Here is a 22,728-nt window from a genome sequence, read left to right on the forward strand (position 1 = left end):
GTGTGTGTGTGTGTGTGTGTGTGTGTGTGTGTGTGTTCATGCTCAGGCCTACTGAATGGTGTCCATTGGATCAGAGGCCCCATATGTGTAGCGCTGTTGTCTCATGTCTCTTTTGAGCCCCGTCTTTCCCACTAGTAAACGATGTCATTGACTCATTGTGTTACTCAAAGGACAGTTTTATTGTGTGTGTGTGTGTGTGTGTGTGCGTGTGTGTGTGTGTGTGCGTGCGTGTGTTAGAGTCTGTCCCTCTTTCTGTGTGCCTGCACTCAGAAGCTGAACGTGGGCTTTAAGGGACTTGTGTGTATTCTGTGAGTGCATAGTTACTTATAGTTTCCATGTATTACATAAATTTTACATTAATAACAATCACTTTTTGAGGCATATGATACATTTTGAGACATATTCCTTACATTTTAGGCAGCCATCTACTACTCTTTATTTCAGAATGCTGTAAAAATCATTTGGCAGAGACTTGAAGCTTTCTTGACAACGGTAATCCATCACAGTGAACATTTCATCACCTTTATTTTTTCTAGTGGAGTTTCATTTAGCGCAGTTGTGAGCAGGGACCAGGTTGAAAATTTTGGTGGTGCTCTTAATCTTGTTCCTGCAGCTGAGATTTAGGTGTCAGCTGCAACAGTTATGATTATCATTTTAACCAAATGTTAAAATGCCAGAGCTTCCTTGAACACACCAACAGCAAAGACTAAAGGTAACAAAATGTATTATGAATTTCAAGCAAGTTTAAATCCCTGCAAGTGAAATTAACGGCCAAGAACTGCTTGAATTATAGGTACTCAACTTAATGAGTGCATTCGAAATGTTCTGTAAAAAAAAAAATAGGTACAAGTATACAATGGTTGTAGTTAACTGGTTAGAACACATGAAGCCACTCATGTGGTCCTGATACGTAAATATGCACACAATAACATGAAAGATTATACTGATATTTCAGTGTGTTTCTTTGAAAAAAAAAAAAATAGAGACTATGCTCACAAACTTGTTTTTGTTACTTAAGAGGACATTGTATTGATTATATTAATTCTGTGGAAACTCCATAACCATAACCATACACTGTGTTCCCACAACCTTAAATCTAACTTTAAAAGCCCAAACCTTAAGCTAAAATAATTTTTCATCCCGAAATTGGAACCAAGTTCCCACAATGTGACTGCACATCATTAATACGCATACACACTCGTCTCACCCTAAATGACCTGAAACACCCCTTGTATCTTCCACTGGCTGCTTACTTCAACTTTAAGTTTAAGTAAGCAACCTTGTTTCCTTTCCTGCTATCTTTTCCAATTCCCTGTTTCCTCTCCTCATCTGTTTTTCCTCCTCCCTCCTCCTGTTCTCCTGCCCTCCTCAACTCTTGACCATTCCTGGTGTGTTGGACCCCCTGCAGCGTTTTTGGGCAAGTATTCTCCTCCTGTGCTTTACCTCTTTACCCCGTCTTCTTCTTCTTACTCTCGCACTACCAGCAGACTTTGGATGTAACTTCACCTCTAACTTGGTTCATTGAATGTGGTGTTTCATTATCTGCCCCTCCCCCCTCATTTAAGTGGCTTCTGATAAATAATGACAATTCTGTTACACTGAATCAAGCCAGCGTCTGCTCTCAGAGGCAGCGCTTCGCATGCAATGCATGCCCACACAGCGCGCAGCAGACGGCGTGTGTATGTCTGTGTGCGCATGTATGTGTTTAACCCCCACCTGTTCCGACAGCCCTCAGATGTGGTTTTGGCACTAACCCACTGTAGCAGGGAGAACAGAGGACAGGATGTTTGCATTATTTAAAGGTGAAGCCATAAAGGAGAAAGCTGTGAGTCTGCACCCAAAACATGAGTCGATGCTTTCCTTTGTTTTCTTTACTTTTCTCTTTTTTGACTCACTTTGGGTTTACAGCCTTGTTAAATAACTCCTAATGAAAAACAGGATCACTCTTAAGACACTAACCTCCATCCCCTCTGGTTGTCCTTCTGTGTGCTTTGTCATCATTTTATCTTGTTTGTGGGCACTGAATCAAAACTCCTCACCGAACATTGTTAAGCTCTGCGGTTTATCTGAAACTTAAGGCTGACTCGTGTCTGTTTTAAACTTTTTCAGACAGTGAATATAAATTTCATTTTGTCCCAATTCCCCTTTCTCTTTGTCATGCATGTGTTAAGTCATTTCAGGTTCTTGTCCTGCATGTTTCTATGTGTGAGATTGATTCATGTTAAAATCCATTCACGTTTTGGATGGATTATAGCTGCATGTCTTAGATATTTTACTGACTCGGTTGTTCACAAGATATCATCGGAGTAAAAAAGGCATGCGAGACTGCAGAAAATATATGCATTCGTCACTCCCCAGATCTCCCTGCTATCCATCATTACTGGATACTTTGTTGGATTAGCGGTGACCAAATATCAAAGGAAAACCACATGGGTGCAATTATTTCCCAATCATGACCACCAAAGAGGACAAGGAGTAGCCCATGTCGTCATGAGAAATTTCGCTGTACTGTATAATCAACTGTCGACACAATGTGCTTTGGAGAATGTCAAAGGAACGTTAAGGTTATGAGCTGTGGTTAATATTCCTCAGTTCATTCTAGTGCAAATACATCACTGAAGTGCAGTAAGTCCCCAGATTTACTGTATCGCCAAAAGAATGCTAATACTAATGCTAAAAACACATCCAAATCGTCACTTTAAACACTTCTGACCACATATTAAGCCTCTCTTTGTGTTCTCCATCAGCACTGTCTCCATTTGCATCCAAAGGCCTAAAACCTTTTGTTTGGAATGCAATATTTCTATTCAGGACTCGTTCTGTGAATAAAATATTGTCACCTTTGACCCCTGTGGTTTTACCCTGTCTTTTTTTCCCTTTCTTTTCCCTCTTGTCTTTACCTCCCCGGGGGATGGTTCTCTTGTTCGCTCACTTTCTCTCTGCTGGGATTTTTTTCCACTCCAGGGAAAAATGGCAAGTATTTTTTTTCCTTTCCTTTCATCTCCCTCCTTGCTGTTCTCGAGCCTTGTCTGTCCTTTACCCAGCATGTCTGGCCAAGTCTATTCTAGTCCTTCATATTTATACCTGATTTGTGCAAGACTGTATTCTTTATAGAGTTACATCTCTGTGCAGTGTAAAACTGTCCACAACTTTAGCCTCAGTTAGTCCATTTTTTATGAGTTGTATGGTAGATGTAGCGTTTTTTTAATTTTCTAGTTTTGTCTTTGTGAGTACCAAACCCTCGCTTTACAAAGCTGCCTTGCATTTTAACTAAATATTTTAAATTTAGAACCTTAAGCATATGAGTGACCTTTTTTTGTTTGTTTTTGTGGCTCTATGGCTCTAATATTTTTCTGCTCAGTCCTGGCCAGGGATGAAATCTGATTTCAGTTTTTGGTCCCTGTAGGAGTTTTGTTGGTGCACTGTTATTGTAATATTCAACAGGTGTTTCACTCTGCCCATTGGAGCATGATCTCCTCTGCATCCAATGATTCTTTCAGCTTAATATTAAACTGACTAATATTGGCCTGTGTGACAGGAAACTCATAATACTTTGTACCTTTCACCAGTTTCTGAAAGCCTGCTGGCAGACAAGTTTGATGAATACGGCTATACATTTATTGCACCGAGGTAAGACAGCATGTAGTTTATTTGGATTACTTTTTTTTTGTTGTTGTAACATGATGACTGAGTCGGCATAGGGGCAAATGTCAGTCCTGTGATTCCCTTTTTTCTCTTCTTACATTAGTTCACCATAAAGTTCTTTTGTTTCCCACAGGGTGTACTGTAAGGACTTGAAGCCACCCAACAAGAATAAAAACAACACAGAGTTCCTCATGGAGTTCAACAATTACATTGACACGAAGACTCCAAACAACCCCATGTGTGAGTATCAAAACTCTCTGAAATACCTCTTTCCACCTGACATGCTCCAGGTGCCATCAACTGTGACTTTTTCCTTAAGAATCAAAGCTTTTTTACAGGATATTATTGTACTCTGAAGCACACTTGGACCTCATTCACACTACAGACTCCTATTTACATCTCAAAGAGCTTCTAGGCCTTACATTATTTGGTGTAGTATATATATGTGAATGAATCTCAGCCATCTGGCTTGGCATGAAGGTGTGCAGTGAACATTTAATGGAAGAGCGCCAAACGAAACCTGTATTCCCAGAGGTCTCTCTTTCCAGTGAAATACAGGTCTGGCTGGATGGTTTGGTGTGCATGACCAGGCAAAGCTTTGTAATGTGGAACCCCTGAGTTCGTGTTACCCATTTGATGCTAACTCTAAAAGTCTGACCATCACACGCCTGAGCGCACATGTGTGAGGTACGCCGGCTTAGATGTGACACACACACACACACTCTCGCACACACACACACACAATATTCACCAGCAATATTCCTTCCACACCCCACCTACAGCCGCTCGACCTCATCCAATTACTGTGTGTTTGTGAGAAAGAGCAGGACACGTCAAGCCAAGAGCGCGAGCGGAGCAATAAAACACAAATCAGGGGCCAGTGGACCTTCTCCCAAACATCTGACCAACGCATTAACATCCTTGCCATTTCTTGCATACACTCATTGATATGCATCACTGATTTTTGTTTTCGCCTGTTGACCAAGACAAAAGGTCCCTGGATATTTATTTAAAAAAAAACGTCTTGTGTCCCATGGTATAATTTGATTGTTTTGCATAAAAGAACTCACTTCAAACATCTCAACATGATCAATCCAATAAAACTTTTCACTCAATTGAAATATTACTTTGACCATTATTAGCTGCTAGTTTAATGGAGTCCATAGGGAGCACAGAGAAAGAGAGGAGTATGGTCCATGTGGACTATTGGCAGCTCGAGTATCGTTACACGCTTTGCTTGGTTAAGCCACTGCAGTGGCGAAGAAGTTGAAGTACATTAGGAATTCCTGGGCTGCCTTCAATAAAGGATTTCTAATGAAAACCACTGCATGAGGAGGGAAGGTGGGGTGGTGGGAGGGGTTGGGGGGGGGGGGGGGGGGGTATAAAGTGTTACACCAGCTGTTTTCTCTGATGTGTGTGGTGTGTCATAAAGGTTGGAGGAGGTGGGTGGGGGTGTATCGACGAGCCTCAATGTTAATGGACTGGAGCGGGTCGTCAGAGGGTTCAAAGAGGCGGGCACGGCCCAAAGAATGGGCGAGCGGCTTTTATCGCCTGTTATGTTTGTCATGTGGTCTTGTCGGACGTCTCAGAAAATAATTTGTTACACCTATGTCAAGCCACCACCTACACCTTGGCGTTTTTTGTGAAATTAAATGCATATTTCATTGCGAGACTGTGAGTGTTTCTCTCTTATTTTGCATGACAATTTAGAGACATAACCTTTTCTTCGATTTACCTTCTCTCTGAGAAAAGAGGCTGTATTTTGTTCTTTTATCTTTGCTTGCTTTTTGACCTCTTAGGGATTCCCTTTATTTCCTTCTCTCTTTTTTCATTATTATTTATTCTTTGATGGCTATTGATGTGCCTCAAGCATTGAAATTTCTGGCACATCCCTGTTGTTTCAGCCTTTCAAACTCATAAATGACCGTCAGAAGAGAGGCTTTAAGAGCTGATGTCTGACAGATCTAAGACCAAACATTTAAACAATTTCTGATCAGTCTGCAGACACTGGAATGGTACTCAAAGATAACATGCTGAAATTCAAACAATGCTGTTTTGCTGTTAAGGTAATGTGGAGCTGGTGAACCGCCTGCTCCTGGATGCTGGCATCACCTCGGACCTGATCAAGCTTTGGAAACAAAACGAGTTGCAGTTAAGTAGAGCGCTAATATTTTGCCATCTCTGCCATTAGTACTTTATCTAGAAAAACTGAACTGAAATGTGGTTTGTTACTTGGAATTTGGTTATGAATGGCCAAGTGGAAAAACTGAATACAGATGGTTCAAGTATTTCAGCATCACCAGTAAATGTCATGCAGACATAAAGCGCATTCCAGATTTTTGTAACTGTGTGTTTTATAGCTTTATCTTCTCTGCTTGTCAGGCCTGGTGTCTCGGCCAGATTTGTTGCCACTGACGGAGGAATCACAAGGGTCTACCCCAAAAGGTACGTGTCAAATGATGGGAGGGGGGTTGATTTAGGAGCATGAGAAGGAGTAGATAATATGTTTGGGATTATCTGATAAGGAATAACGATGTGGTCTGCTAAGAAAGCTGCAGGTTACTGATGAAATTCTTTATGATTTATAAGTTATGGTATAAAACCAGACCATCTGAATTTTGAGCATTCATCCATCCATCAACTACTGCTTGTTGGTGTCTGGGTCATGGGGGTATAGGCCAAGTAAAGCAACCTATAGGCCCTTATCCCTATGTTCATAGCTACTTACCCCAGCTCCTCCTGGGTGATCCCAAGGCATTTTCCGGGCCAGATGGGATATATATCTCTAGCAAGTTCTGGACCTGCACTGGTGTATCCTGCCAGGGGAATGTGATGCGGGGATGCACTCAATAGGTATCCTAAACAGATCGTAACACCACCTCAACTGTTTCTTTTCACTGTGAAGGATCAGTGGTTCTACTCCAATCTCCCTCCAGATGTCTAAGCTTCTTCAAATTCTGACAGCCAAAATTACTACCCAGTCACAACTGAGAGCTTATAACCACAGATCAGAGTTGGAACATTGAAAACATTATCTTCATGCTTGCACCCCTTTTCTCCATTATTCTCCAGTGGAATGCCTGAGGTTTGAACAGACTCTGCTGTTTGTCTGCATTGTAAAAATGGGTCTGGCAATGTGATCAATTTTAAAGACAGCTATCTTAGTGATGTCATTAATGTTTTTGGAGGTATGGCAGGAATAAAAGATATGTTGTTATGTTAAGTGGTAAGTAGGGAGTATTTGACAACAAAGACCTTGGGAGCAACAAGATGTAATATTTTTTATTTGCAATTACAAGCAAGACGTTCGACCTGGGCTAACATCTGATAAGTAGTGTTCAATTTCAGACAATTTACCAGGATCATCTTGAGAGACAAAGATGCAAATAAGTATATCATCTGCAAATATACTTTAGCATTGTGTTCTCAAAGAATATTCCCAAGTGGAAGTTTGTATATGAAAAGCACATCGGGCCCAATACAGATCCCTGAGGTACTCCAGAGGAGAGATTATGAGTCAGAGATGTGCCTGAGTGTGTTCCCATGAAAAAGTGACCTGCACCACTGAAAAGTATTGCCACTGCTGCCAATATAGTTTAAAGAGGATTTGGAAGACTTACAGTCTTGGGGGACCACAATCAGAACAGTCACCAGGTTCGTAACTTGCTCCAGCAAGGTTGGACTGCAACATGTCTTTCAAGTATAAGTGAAAGAAAATGGTGATTGGAAGGGGGTCTGTAGCTGCTAAATTGATCTAAGATGTGTGTATTTTTTCTCTCAAAAATTGGTTTGGTAATTGCATCATTCTGTGCGTGACAGTGCTGGGTTTTATTGGAAAGAAGAGGCAGAGACGTATGAGTCAAGTTTCTATAAGCGAAGTTTGGACAATGATCTGTACATCTTCACTCCAACACCCTACCCCAACAAAGAGAACAGTGAGTAACAGCCACTGTGTTGAATCTGTGTGTGTGTGTGTGTGTGTGTGTGTGTGTGTGTGTGTGTGTGTGTGTGTGTGTTATATATCCATACACACATATATCTAATATACATATACCCAGTATATACAGTGATTCCAATGTCCCTCTTCTTGTAGCAACTGATGACTCAATCCTGGTGAGCAGAGCAGTAAACCTCAATATTGATGGTATCAATCTTAAACCAGCTGGTAAGGACACACACACACAAAGAGAAAGATGGCTGTGTATTTACACATTTACACTCATCATTTATCAAGTTGACTCTTTCACTCTGCCACTTACACATAAACACACAGACTTAAACCCTATGGATTTAAACCTATTCATGCCACTGTGTCTTCGGACACACTCACAGGCTCTTATTTAAAGACCGCTGCTCCTCATTTGTCTATCTCCCCCCTCCCTCTGACACATACACACAAACACACACAAACCACACATCAGGTTGTCTAATCTCCTGTGATCCTTGGCCAAGTTTGCATTTTCTAAGTTCAGAGAGTAAAGTTGACGTAGAGGTCCAACATGATCGAGGATGTCTGGCTTTTGTGTTTTATCCCAGTGGTCGGCGTGAAGTTAGACATCAGTGCCTGGATGGCAAGATTCATCAACGCTACTGTCAAGACTAACGTGAGTATATTCTGCCTGCATGACACAAAATGGTCACAGACATATGCTTGATCCAAGACGATGGCTTTCGTCAGCCTAACTGCTCTGCTCTACTGTGTTTTCAGTGCAACGGTGAGATGTGTGGCTGTCAGAGAAATGATGCCGTAAGAGGTTTATTGTATATATTTTCAACCATTATGTATGGATAAGAATCATGACAATGCAACATCGGTTTAATCATATCTATGTGATTCCAGTACGTGGACTGTATCATTCTGGATGATGGGGGCTTCCTGGTGATGTCCAATCAAGATAAGTATATTGATCAGGTGGGCTGCTGCATTTTACTCTCACTCACAAAACTATAGACTGAATCAGGAAAGATGTGACTCTGTGTTGTCAGAATTAATTGATTGTTAAAATATCAGTGATGCATCTCAAGTTTCAGTACCATTTTCTAATTAGGCACGCTTTAGAAAGGTTTAATAAGTTGTAACTAAGAGCTTTATCAATCAAATAAATCATTTACTAATGCTTTATAGATCAAGTGTAAGTAATTAATAAGGACAAATGTTAGGTTGTGAAAAATGTTAATGTTGTAAGTATTAATATTTTTTTATCAAATAGATTTTGGTCATTGTGACTTACAACAGGTTTGTAACTTCTATACAAAGATTATCTTATTAGAAAGTAGGTTTAAATAATTATATTAATTATATTATGTCAATATAGTGGGACATCAAATAAGGTTTTCTGTAAAAATATTTTGTAGCTGAGCAAACCCCTTATGTGAAATGCAATTGAAAGCCCTGAAAAAAGACAGGAAGTTGCCCTTTAGATGAAATATTTTGTTGTTTGTTGTTTTTTTGTTTAAAAAAATGTTTGGGAATTTTTGTTGTTATTGAGTTAAAATTATTTTTTTGTCAAACTCCTAAAAACAAACTTTCATGCTCAAAACATTCTTTGTTCAGTATGAGGCCTTATGTGGCTTATATATAGTTTTACTGCACTGAAATCAACTATAAATTCTTCAATGCTAAATGAGACCCACTTTGTTCTTAAAGGTTCAAACCTGCAGCAGTACCTCAGTTGGGAACTTATAGTCAACCTTAACCACCTAAACAAAAAATAAACTAATGAAGCCTCTCAAACATGATGTGACCCATCTTCTCCAGTTACTAACAGATCCATGCACAAACACATACAGTTTACAGTAAGCACGTTTATGTCTTCCCGCTCCCCATTGCCCTATCCCAAATGCTAAGAGCGGGCCCCTGCTGTCATCTGAGTAAATGTTTTTTCATGGCCCCTTCCTAATCAGGGCTGGGTGTGCGCTGGATAAATCAGTCGCCCTCTGAAGTTTGGCAGCAGCACTAAAACCCAGGGACCTGAGGCCTTGTTTGGAAAAGGCTGTGTGCCCTCAATCATATTTCCTACAGGAGCAAAGTTTCTCTCCCTCTGTAGGCTTCTCGCTTTCTCCCCCTCTTTACGTCTTTCTCTCTCCAGCTCGTTCCTTTTTCTTTCTTCAGAACCCTTGGGGAGTCTGCAGCCAACAGGGTTGTGACTGTTAATTCATTATTGTGTTATTGCACAGGGGAAGAAGAGAAGGCTTCCTTTCCTTATAGATTGGAAGATTTATATATCCTTTGGCTGTTAGAGTAAAGAGGAATGGATATGTGGAGGACGGCTTGTTAACGGTTGACCTTACAAAGTGGAAGGAAGGGGATAGTGTGTATTTCCTCATGCACACACACACACAAACACATGCATTCAAGCACACATATAACCTCACATTTTTCAGCACACACACACATAGACGAATACTACTAACTTTACATAATCCCTCCTGGAAACACAAGTACTTAAACATTCCCATGCACACGGTCGTGTCACACCTCTGAAATGCTGAGACAAACTACTTCCTCTAAGCAGAAATTTATAGTTGCCTGGTGGACTGTGTTAATCAGATTAAAGCAAAGTCCATCATCCTGGTTTGAGGGAGATTTACAGTGTGTGTGTCTATAAATTCACTTTTCTGCACATGTTTACACTTTCTCGACTGTTTTGCGCATGTGTTTTATATAGGTTTAACTACCGCACAGCGAAAAGATAAAAATGTTTAAGCACTCTGTAAATGAGAAATACTGAGGAACACCTCAGTCAGTGACATATACAGAGTGCACTTTAAAGGTTTTTGCTCACACAGAGGGTTCAAACATTTCTCAGTGGACCCATGTTACTGAAATCATGTCCCCTATGACATTGTGAGTGAGGTCACACGCTGGTAGGGTTGCTGTGCATTAATGTGTGTTTAAAAGGTGCCGTTTGTTTGCATGAAGGCTGTGGAGGGATCCTTGCCTGTATTTGACTGCAAGTTTGAGAGATTGTGGGTGACCTTATAAAATTTTAGTCCTCTGTCTTTGAGTTTAGAGTACATTAAACAGTTTTTATCTGCTTGTGAGCATTTTTGCAGATGGAAACTAAAGGTTACAATGCTTTTGGCCATCTTAGAATTCTCCTCCTTGCCTATGGCCCTCAAAGCCTTTTAGTGCACGCATGTGTCCCGTTATTTATACTGTATACTAAAATCTGTGTCCCGAATGTGGCGTTTCCCTGAACCGTACTACAGAAATGTACAAAAGAAATGTTTTTTATGTTTTCTCTTTCTCTCTACTTTCTTCCTTTTTTCATTAGATTGGAAGTTTCTTTGGCGTTATCGACCCCACCCTCATGAGAAAGCTGAATGACTCCCTGTTCACCCTTAAGCAGACCTACGACTACCAGTCGCTCTGTGACCCCAAGAAAGAGAGCAAGGCGGCTGCGGGCCCGCGATCCGTCTACGTGGTGAGTTACATAAGCCAGAGATCACACACACAGACCACACTTAAGCACCCTTATGTGCACACCCACGCTTATATGTTAACACATTTTGATATCCATACATATACATTTTCTTGTTTTCCTGCATGAGCACACGGGCAGACACAAGTACACATGTATAACTGCTTCCTCACACACTTCCAAATGGTCACTCACACACACACACAAACAGTCACTCACCGGGGAGCCATAAATCTGAGTTGAGCAGATGAGAAGAGAAGCAGAGGGTATGGTGAAAGCGTTAGAGTGGGAGTTGCAGCAACAGTAACAGGATTAGGTGGTCTGGCGTGCTTGGCCAACACACCGAGTGATGTAGAAAGGGGCGCTGTTTTTCGTCACTTACGAAATGTACAACTTACAGTGAAGTGATGCAAATTGTCTGCAGACATTCTGACAAATCTATCTTAGATCCTGAAAGGTTTACATCACAGGTAGCGCAGAACCAAAGAAAAAAGAAAAAGATTTATAATCGTACTCTGGGTGTTTACAGATGCAGACAGTTCTCCTTAATAACAGACAAACGAAAACACGCAATTTCCCAGCTTCAGACCATAAATGTGTACAACATGGTTGACTGGCCAAGGTGGCCAAGGTGAGATGAAAGATGCAGATAGCTTCTGATCAAAGGCACTGTCAACAGCCAGTGATGCCTCTAACACGGTCAGTTAAGACTCCTTGATGACTCAACACACTAACTGAGGAGAAAGGACACAGCACTGATTCACCAAAACAAGGCCCTCGCATGCTAAGCATAATCAAAGCAACATGTCGGGCCTTTTATTTAAACCGTGTGCTACTTTGTTTTCTCACTGGCTCTTTGTTTACATATTTATGCTCGCATCTGTTGAGGGGGATTGTGTTCTAATTTCCTCTGAGATGGAAGAAAGTAAAAAATCTCTGGCTTGGACCTTTTGGTCTTTTTGCCTGGCAAAAGTGGGGTGTCTGCAGCCACTGTAAACACAAGCAGGATGTTCAGCTTGGCTTCAAATGATTTGTCAGACGATTCATCGTAGATATAATTACATCCTTTTCTGACATTCATTTTCATTTTGTTTGTCCCTCTCAGCCCACAATAGCAGATATTTTGAATTTAGGTTGGTGGGCGACAGCTGCAGCCTGGTAAGTCTTTTTTTTTTTTGTTTTCCTTAAACTTTTCCAATATGGTTGGCATTTGTGTCATCCCTTTTTTTTTCAAATGATTAATAACAAAATTACACAGTATAAAAAAGCAAGAAATGTAAGTCCTAAACCTCAGATCCTAATGGAAAGCAGGCAGGGATTTGTTCCTCCAAAATCGACATATAGCATCTGTTTAATAGCTGAATTGTTCCCAAGACAGACAACATTCCACAAAATCTTCTCTTGATTTATGCCCTGTCTGAATGTCTTGATGTCATTAACAGCTTGTTTTACAGTATGTCCAATAAAAATGGATTTTGGGGTTACAGACAATGTGGCCATATTCAGGTTTAGGGGAACGCATACAATGAGACGTTTTTAATGAAATACTTTGTAGCTTTTAGGCCACCAGCACGTTGTTAAGTTTTGATTTGCATTTACGCCAGTGATTTATTGTAAATTATTATGTTTTTTTTTCTGCTCTCAGGTCACTATTGCAACAGATACTGGTCAGCATCACATTCCCCAGTTTCATGGATGCAGGTGAGTTCCCATCAATTCAAACACTTGGTAGCAGATGTTCAAGTTTAGGGTTAGGCCTTTGACAAGATGTAGCACATATAAGCCAGACCAGGCACATGTGGAGTTTTGTTTGTGTGTAAAAACAAGTGGACTTTTAGAAAATCCAGATTATTAACAGATCTTAAACAAAACAAAATGACATGCCTCTCTGTTTTTTATAGTTGTGTATTGTGGTGAAGATGATGCTTGTTAAAGGGTCTTTTCACCCAAATTATCTCAAAACCCAGACAAACATTAAAACCAAACCAAATATGGTGCATGGTGCATAGCACAGGTAAAGAGTCAGATACTGTATTTTCCACAAGGGGTGGAGGAGACCAAAATATGAGCTAAAAGAAGAGTGAATATCAGACTTGACCAGAAACGCCACTCCAAATGAATGATAATGTACATCTGCTGGCAAATGTTTGTACAACAACACATTTACTATATCAACTTTATACAGTGATGATACATCTATGTTATGTTTATAGCTTGTTATGCTGACCCCAAGTGGCCAAAAATCAATTAACACTGCTTTAAGTTGATATAGTTTTGCTCAAGCCAGCCATTCTTTGTCAGATCCCCTAGAGGGAAAGCGTCTGTTTAACTTAAATTGTTTTTAATGTTTAAGTCCTGTTCAGATTTACATTTACACAGTATGCATTTTTTTTAAATCTTTCTTTATGTTTGTTATGTGTCCTTTTACAGCTGAAATGGATGATGAAGTGTCAGATGCCATGCTGAAAGAGGTCTGCATCACCAAGCAGACTCAATATTACTTTATGAACAACAACCTGTCTTTCAGAGGCACCATCGACTGCGAAAACTGCTCCAGGTAAAAGCTTCAAAACCAGCTTCAGACCCATGCACATACTGTCCATACACACTCCCAGAGCATAGTTAAGGTCCAAACACCTTCCCTGATCTGCAGTGATACATTTGCATCCATGAGACACAAATGAAGTCCCCAGAGGTGGCACTCAGAGAGGGCTGTAAAAATTCACATGCCATGAAGGTGAAGTCAAGTCACTAGCGCGGACCACCGTCTTGGCATGTTCGTGTGTGTGTGACTGGGCGCTCGTGTGTGTACGTATACCGTTTTAAGGCCCCCTCGTGCCGGGCTAATGGAGTGCCTGCCCGCATGCCGTGTGGCGTTCCTGCACATTAGCCGCGCACACGTTTCTTTTTAACGACCGCCATAAAAAAGCAGAGAAAATCATTTGTGCACCAGCGACATGTGGGTTTCAGTAAAGGTCTTGGAGGACAGTGGGGTGGCACAGCAGGGTTGTGTCCCCTTGGGAATAAAAGCAGTTAGGGAACTTGATTTACTGATCCATAGTGTGCTTTTCATTGTGTTTGCAGTTTTGTGGGTTTGTGTTAAAGATTAAAGGGTTTCTGGAGTGTTGCTTAGTCATGAATGAGGAATAATTACTGTCTACTTTAGCAGCTCCTTAGTGAAAAAGATATTAAAGTAACAGACTAGAAGCAGTGTCTTCTTTTCATTGCTTTCTGGTGAAGTATTCATCTTCCTGCATCTCTTGTGAGCATGTTTCATTGAAATTTTATCTCCATCTTTCCTGGACTCAAGCCCATGTGTCAACAACTACTCTTGTGTCTCTTGTGTGTCCGCTCCTCTCCAGGCTCTACCACGCTGAAAAGCTGCCCAAGACAAACCTGGTCTTTATCATCACTGATGCAAAACTCACCTGCTTACCCTGTGACGCCACCCTGTTGAAACAGGAAGAGGAGCAGTGTATCCTTTTACCGAACAGACAGCTGTCATCTGGCAGTGAAACATGTACATTTGATTCAGTGAACAGATGTTTTAAAAGTTTTGTTTTTGATGAGATAATGTTGGATAGAACTGATTATGACATGTAGCTCTTAGCTGATTTTTTTACCACTGAGGTTTAAGGGAACTTGCAGTAAACAACAGAATGTTCTTTCCCCAAGCTTCTGTAAAAGAGTTGTTTTCCATCATCTGTAACTCTTAACACTCACTATTTCCCTCATTTGCGTCACCTAAATCACACAGTCGTAACAGTGAGTGAGCATTTCCGCGTAATTGACATTTAAAATTTGGCCCGCAATTCAGTGTCTGCTCTGGGTTCCTCAATGTGTCTGTATGGCAGATGGTATTGTGGGATAATTCTGCTGAATAGCCTACAAACAAATCTATCATGTTCCCTTAATCACACAGGGCTGTGGTCAATTATAGATTAAGCCTCTTGGAAAACACAATGCTGGAAAATGACTGCCACATCATTGAGGTATTGAGCAATATACTCAAAATCCAAAAAGAGGTAACTTGGTTCACGTTATAATAGTCCCTCCACAATTAAACTGGATCTGCTTGATTTGGACAGTAATGTAATGCATCCTAGTGATTTTCCACAATTCAATATATAATATATATAATAATTTTCCATGTGAAAATGTAAGTTAAGTGTCTTCTATTATTATTATAGCATCACGCAGAAACTGTAATTTTCCTGACTTCACTCATCCAGCTGAAGGTCCTGATCCCTGTGAGCTAGCTAAAAAACCTCGGTACAGGAAAGGGCCCTCAGAGTGTTTTGATAACAATGAACATGTAAGTTGCTGTCATCAGACCTGGACTGCTTCTTGTGATGAACAATTTGAACTGCACACATTTGTTGCTAAAGGTGCTCTGTGTAGGGTTTCATGTGTAATATTGCCATGCTGCTGAGCGGTGAGACTATTGCTGCTTTTATTAGTCTCATAAGAATGAAAGAAAAATCCAGCCTGAAATCGGGAAAGCCTTTCAAATTAAAGTGTGTGTCCTGAGGCTACTGTTTGGGTTTCACTGCTAAAATCATTTTGGTCTATGCCAAGGAAAATTTAAGCTTGGTTACAGTTTACAGGACAGAGCTTCAATTAGTTTGGCACTAAAAGAACTATTACAATCATCTGTAAATCTGAACCTGACATTTTATTTTGAATACCCAGAGGTAGGCCTGGCCAATAAACCACATTTACCTTATTACTGGTATTTTGAGCTCTCTTGCTGACCTAAATTAACCATATCACATTATGATCTAATTAAACCTGCATTAGCAGATTTTTTTGGCCACTTGAGGGCAGTGCAATAAGATGAAAACACAGCTGTGACATATTATCACCTTATAAAGTTGTTATGGTCAATGTGTCCACAAACAGTTGCCTATTTACACATGCAGACAGGGATTACAGACTTAGATTAGGAGAAGATCTTGAGCTATTAAATGCTCCACTGCTAATAGCTAACTTTGTCTATCTGCTGTTTGGTGTTGGGCAGATAAAGTACAATTGTTTTAAGAGTTTACAACCAAAAAAGTCTATCTTTAACTCACCAGATTGCAATTAATAATTGAAGGTATGCTACATTTAAGGTTACCCAGGTAAATGTGAAAATTTACAGTCATATACTGCACATTGTAGTTCACTTTATCAAGCCACACTCACAAAGTGAGCTTTTTTTTGATGATACATCCTGATCTGTTTTGACATTTCAACAGCAACAGATGAGGGACCAATTTAAAAAAAAAAAAAAAAAAAAAACCTCCCTCACTAAAACTTTTAGTCTCCCTGGACAGATCTCAAAATCCTTAAGCTGCTCTCCTGATATGGAAACAATATATCAGTGAAGAAATCCTACCCATGGCACCTTTCCACCACTAATATCTTTACATGGTGCATGTCATCTTTCTTGTTTTTTTGCAATCCCTCGAAAGCTGTATGTGCACAGATTTCCCACGCAAAGACAAACAGTTGGTTGTTACTCAATTTATGAATAACAAAGTTAAACAAACATTTATGAGCAGCACAGAATCTCTGCGTGTGAAACCTCTGCGCTTGAATGCTCAGTTTATTTTCACTCTATAGTCTTTTTCCAATGTCAATGAGTTTTTCGGTCTTATGAATTAACTCTTATGCCTTAACCGTCTGGCTCGCTTATATACACACACTCATATTCACACAAACACCCACCCAGGCACTAACTCTTCCTCTCACACTCATATCTCAGAAGTGAATGCATCTGTCTTGTACTACTATTTGTCTACTTAAACTAATTTTTCTGCCTTTTCTGCTCATATTTGCTTTCTAACTTCTTGCTAACTATGTGGACCTTTTGCTGCATGACTCTCTTTCTCTCTGTTTTCTCTGTTTCCTGCTCTGTGATTGGCTGTTGATGGTTAGGATGAGGCCATGTGCCGAAGGAGCGCAGGCTCCCCATTGGTTTCCTCTCTGCTCATGTTACTGCTGCCACTGTTCATGTGCTGTCTCGGGTCAGTCCCATAACGCTAGCTCTTTCTCTCATTAACATTTTGTCATTATCTTATACTCCATCTAACAGTCTTTGGCTTGTGACTCTTGCTTTCTTTCCCTAATGTTTATATTTGTTTTCCTCATCTTATCTCTTGTATTTTCACATCTCCTCTTTTTTCCCCACTATTTAATGTCATTTCCATTGTTTTCCTATGCTTATCCTTCTGATCTGTCACTCTGATCTGTTTTATGTTCTACCACCATCTGTCTTCACCTCCCCCAACTTACTTCACTGTCTCTTTCTGATTCTCGCCAACATTTTCTCAGTCTCACCTGACTTTGAACTTCAAGCTATGCTCTTTGTACCCTTCCCCATCTATCATTATCTATCTCAGGCAATAGACTCTAGTGTCTATCTCTACGGACATCTGATTACTGATGTAGCCAGACGCTAGCTAAACAGACCACTCACTTCTCATTTGCATCCAGATGCCTGTACGTCTCTTTTAATGATTCTCAACTGTTTTTCTCTTCGCCAAAAACATATCAAGGCAAGACATTCTTTCCCTTGTACCTCTCCAGATGCTAAGCGCACAGAGAGTATCATATCAGTTCTGGTCAAACATAAAGGCTCAAAGTTTCCCACTCAAGTTCAAAAAAGACATTTTGGAGCCTTTTTGTATCTTCTCACCTCTTACTCCCTGCAGAGAAATTTGCTAAGCCTCACCTCCCTTAGTTACAGTTATTAACTTTACACAGTTTACAGTCTAGTTAACTGTAGTTAAACCTATAACAGTAACAGCAGCAGATTAACTACACAAAGTTGTTAGTTATTGTTTACATGGGTTTTAATTTCAGGCAGAGGTTGACAAAAGTAGCCTTTGGTCACCAGCTGAAATGACAAAAGGCTCTGGCAGACTGTATTAGCAATAGCTAGCTAGCTAATTAAGCTAAGGTTAGATCCAAGAATTGGTTAAAACCAGCTGACTTTTTTACATCTAAATTCCGTCCTGTAAAGCACTAGCTGTGATTGGACAAATGTTGTTTCGGGGAGGGGTTTAGCAAATGGCCAGCTAAAAAGTGTTTATTGTGTTGGTTTTAACAAACAGTAACTTCACTTCCTTTGCTCCCTGTTCGGCACCAGGAGGACGACGCTGATTGTGGTGGGGCATCCAGCTTGAGTCCCTCACTTTGGCTTATGGTGGCCCTTCAGCTGGTGCTGCTCTGGGTTCTGACTGGCTCCAGAAACTACGCCGTCTCATCATGACCTCTGAACAACCTGATCACACCCTCTATCTCCCTCTCTCCGTATCTCCAACACGGCAACCAGCATGCAACGCTGCCACCGAAATGACGAATGCCCAATGAGAAAGTGCTTGTAACAAATAAGCAAAAACCTGTGAGCCCCATATTCTGCCAGTTTCCTTTTTGATTTTTCAGGGGTTTCTCAATGTGATTTCGCCAGGTGCAAGAGTACAAGTGACGAAAGAAATGTGTATCAGAAGATTTGAATTTGAACATTAACAGAGTCCTCGACTTACAGCTATCCTTCATCTATTCAGTGGTTCACACCAACTGAGATTAGAGGAATCCAGAGATAGATCATTTTGATTGGCGACTTCAGAACTTTCTTTGGCTTGATGTCACTGATGAGGAAGATCAGATTGCCTTATAGTGTCAGAGAGATTGATATCATGACGTGAGGGACTTGCTGTTTGTTGAACATGTTGAGCAGTTTTATTCACCACTGCCAGAAACAGCACTGCTCTTTGCAAGCGTACAGTTTATTTTGAATTGATTTGCAGTGGCTAGTTATTAGGTTTTTATTGTTTTGTGGTTGAGAATTTGGCTAAGATTGCTGTATGAGATGCCAAATTGTTACATCACAAGCTTTTGTACTTCATTTGCCTCAGTTGGGTTTGGTGATAATATAACGTCGTCTCACTCTGATTTTTAGATAGCACCACATTTTTACATTGTCTCTAAGGGCATTACCTTCACTTTTGGCCCAGTGTTCTTTCATGTAGATACTGTATTTGCAGTGTAGAAATCATGTTCATTGTTCTGTTTATGCACAGAAACCAACCCATGAACCCACCATCAGAACGCCTGCCTCTGAGTGTATGGATTTTAACTTAGTAGCTGCACACCTAACCATCAGCCCTGATCAGGAGAGGTAAATGTATATGGATTTCCAACCTTGGTGTTGGATTGCTCCAATGAAAACTTTGTTGCCATAGCGCGCATCAGTCAATCAGGATGAGCCTGGCTGGTGTCCTTTGCGTGCTCAGTGGACAAAATCTCTAGTGCCATGTGGACTGTGTGACTCAGGTGAACCCTTTAGCTTTGTAGACTGTGGCTACTGAAAAGAGAAGTGTAGTATTCATTTATTTTACTACTTCTTTTACTGGTCTATTGCCACCACTAAGGAAAATGAGGGGGATATGAGAGTTTGTGCTTAACTTTTTGTTCAACAAAAAAAGGAAAACAGCGCATTTGTATTCACTGCTGTCACTTTTTAAATTAAATGACTACTATCTGCACTGCAGTTCAAAGTGCAGCTGCTTTTTGTCTTTACAGTTTGATCTTCTGGCTAAAGAATAGCCTCTATCTCTGTAGTACTGAGATTCCCTCTTGCAGTTTATTATTCTGTGGTATCATCATTAAGTGAAAATCACTATAGAGCAGCAGACAGTTCATGCTCATGGATTGTTCTATTTCATTTTCTGTTTCGTTTTCTCCAATATAACCTCATCTTGTTTGATTTTCTCTGTATTTTTTGCATTAGGTATATATATATAGAACATACGTAACTTAAGAAAGAAAATTTGCAGATGATTTACTGTAGATGATTTTAGTGAAATGGTTTTCTCTTGCTGGCCGGAGGACAGTTAAATAGTCAGATTCATTCAAATCAGCCAAACAACTGCTGCAGAACAAAATAAATCTGCCAAAGTAATAAATAACAAACAGATTGCAGAAGACAAAAATTGGACTCTTAAATGGTTATTAAATGCATGACTAAAATGTCAGCAAAGATTAAGTAAGTTAAATAAACCATTTTATTTGTTTTCAGAATGAAAATAGAAATCCATCCTGAGGGTGTAATGTGTGGAAAATGACATGTTGTACTTTTGCTGTTAATTTGTGTGTTCACACATGAAGGATTAGAAGACGACAATGTAATTAGACGGGAAATAACATGCCTGGCAGAAAACTTGGCTGTCAATATTCACAAAACAAGCTTTAAATCCTTGATATAAAAATGTCATTTTTACTTAAACCAGCTGCACTTGATGGTTAATTTCTGCCATTAACGGGTAATCATACTATTTAGGCGTCTGTTGATTCAAGTTAAGGATTGAAAATCACGGGTTAAAATGATTCATATGAAGGTTATGCCTCAGTTGTTCCCTAAGGAGGTAGAGACCTGCCAAAATGGTAACAATTACATTACAACTGTTTAGTGATATAAGATTTAGGATAGGATATTGCCTAATGACACCCTCAAATTACCAAATATCCTCACAACTCACCATTAAACATATGAAAATCCAACTGTTCATCTATTTTGGTATTCAGAGCAGCGACTCTTTGTACAGAACACCACTAAAACGAGCCAGAGAGTGCATCTTTTATGAGTGCATATTCAAATAAACACTGACACATGTTTGCAGGAAACTACTACTACTTCTGCAAGAAAGTGAAAACTATATAAATAAGATGTGTTTGCCCCATTATCCCTGACATTTGTCTCTCACTCTCTTCAGAGTCATTTTAGCTCAGTAGTAATTGCGACAACATCACACTGGAAGATGTCGAATTTAATGATGTGCATTCCTTCAAGTCAGATCAAGGAATGCTAGCTTAGTCTTTATGGCAAACCTCCACCACCATCATGAAACCACAATCATCATGGTCAGTAATTTTCCAAGTAGTCTGAGGTGCAATTTTTCCTCTCAATGTTTTCCTCTATCTTTAACTGTAACTGTCCAACTAAAACGATGTGGTGAAATAAACAATGGTATTTATGCTCCTCTCTGCATTTACTAACACTCAAGAATATCAAGTGCCATATAGGACTCTCGTATTCTCTTTTGGAGAAACCTATTATCCTAATATAACATTTATGCAACATTAACAAGGCAAGATGTAAGTCTCATAAATTGTTTCCCTGTGCTGCATGGTAATGGCTGACAATTTGTTTAAAAAAAAAAAAAAAAACATATCCAGTGTGCTCCTGCTTTAGTGTGTAATGTTGGGAAGCATAATATCCTGGGTGTCAGGCATTTATTCATGATATGGTAAGGTATGATCAGCTATTACTGCCTTTCTCTTGGGGAGACAGCATTTGGCTCCGCTCTGGTCTGACTGAACTCGGGAGAGGGAACCTCATTGGCCAGTGTGAGGTTTAAATGCACTATGCTCAATCTATCTGATTTGTTCAAGATGTATGATTCACTATGATTAAAGGACCACTCCAGTGATTTAGCTAGTTTTATCCCATTAATTACAAATTATGAATACTTTATAAGTGTATACTTGCTAACATCAGCATGTTACCATTATCATTGTGAGCATACATGCTAATGTTAGCATGTAGCTCAAAGCTCCACTGTGCCCACATACAGCCCCCTTAGAGTCACTAAATTGTAAAAAAGTAATATATATAGTATATATATAGTAATATATATAGTAATTTTTTTTTAAGAAATGGTTAGTAGTAATAGTAGACTATAGAGTATATATCAACTGTAGTTGTTAATCTAAGAGTTTAAACTAGTAAAAACTCTGGTATGGTCATTTTGGGCAGAGAAATTACAAGAAATTAGTGATAACACACACCACTTAAAATGCTCCAAGTGGATCCTTTTAGAAATGCATAGAAAACATTGGAAAATGAACAGGAGCTTCATAGTTGTCCAGATGTTCCATTCTACTCTTAAGTGCTAAAATCAGATGCTGTCACCTCAGGAATAATATACTCTCTATGTGATATGAAGTGTTTTTGGTGCTCCCTATATGGATCGTGTGGGTTGGCCGTTTTTATTTCTGGAATCTTGAGGATTGCTTCATGTGTGTTTTGTTGTGTCTGTTACCTTGCTGCCAACTCTTTGGCAGACGATTGGCGGGCCTGTCAGTCAGTCTTTCCCCTGCCTTTGGTTTTAAAGCAGGCTCTTGATAGAGGCGTCCACCAAGTCACACCTCACCAGACTCAGCTGTGGGAGCATCTTGGTGGGCCTCTCTGTCAATATCCCTCGACTGTGCTTTAATATCTTACACTTCAGTGGAACTTGATTCCCCAGAATCAGTCATGTAAAAATTTGTACAAAACTGATGTTGTTCTCTACAAAAAAAAAAAAATAAACAATGTTTATAATCCTTGGGACGACAGATGTGCTTATTCATGTGCAAATAAGGTATATTAAGAATAAAAGTTTATGATTATTATCTGCTGCATTGCGTTTAGAGTTCTGGCTGATGTCCTTTTCTTGAAAAATGTGTTTTTTTTTTTCCATAGTGGATCAGATTTCTGTTACTAATTTTCTGTCACATTGCCAGCACACATTTCCCATCCAAATGTGTGCAAGAATGAGAAGGAAGCACCTCGAGTCTGCTCCCCCCTAGTGTCTAGCCAACATCAGAAACTGACCTCCAGCCAAAATCA

General features: G+C 39.9%; 1 protein-coding gene across 1 annotated transcript in view; it reads left to right on the top strand.

Moving 5' to 3' along the window:
• The window catches only part of cacna2d1a (calcium channel, voltage-dependent, alpha 2/delta subunit 1a), an 82,969-nt gene extending 60,527 nt beyond the window's left edge, over nt 1-22,442 (top strand). The window contains 16 exon segments of the mRNA XM_051077592.1: nt 3,570-3,630; nt 3,779-3,885; nt 5,712-5,796; nt 6,028-6,090; nt 7,465-7,580; nt 7,739-7,810; nt 8,182-8,249; nt 8,354-8,392; nt 8,486-8,557; nt 10,923-11,072; nt 12,175-12,227; nt 12,715-12,770; nt 13,500-13,626; nt 14,432-14,544; nt 15,302-15,384; nt 18,205-22,442. Coding sequence (XP_050933549.1) covers nt 3,570-3,630; nt 3,779-3,885; nt 5,712-5,796; nt 6,028-6,090; nt 7,465-7,580; nt 7,739-7,810; nt 8,182-8,249; nt 8,354-8,392; nt 8,486-8,557; nt 10,923-11,072; nt 12,175-12,227; nt 12,715-12,770; nt 13,500-13,626; nt 14,432-14,544; nt 15,302-15,384; nt 18,205-18,327 — 1,388 coding nt within the window. The 3' untranslated portion in view covers nt 18,328-22,442.
• The last annotated feature ends 286 nt before the right edge of the window (nt 22,443-22,728 follow it).

This window comes from Lates calcarifer, linkage group LG18 (assembly GCF_001640805.2).
Source record: "Lates calcarifer isolate ASB-BC8 linkage group LG18, TLL_Latcal_v3, whole genome shotgun sequence".
NCBI lineage: Eukaryota > Metazoa > Chordata > Actinopteri > Centropomidae > Lates > Lates calcarifer.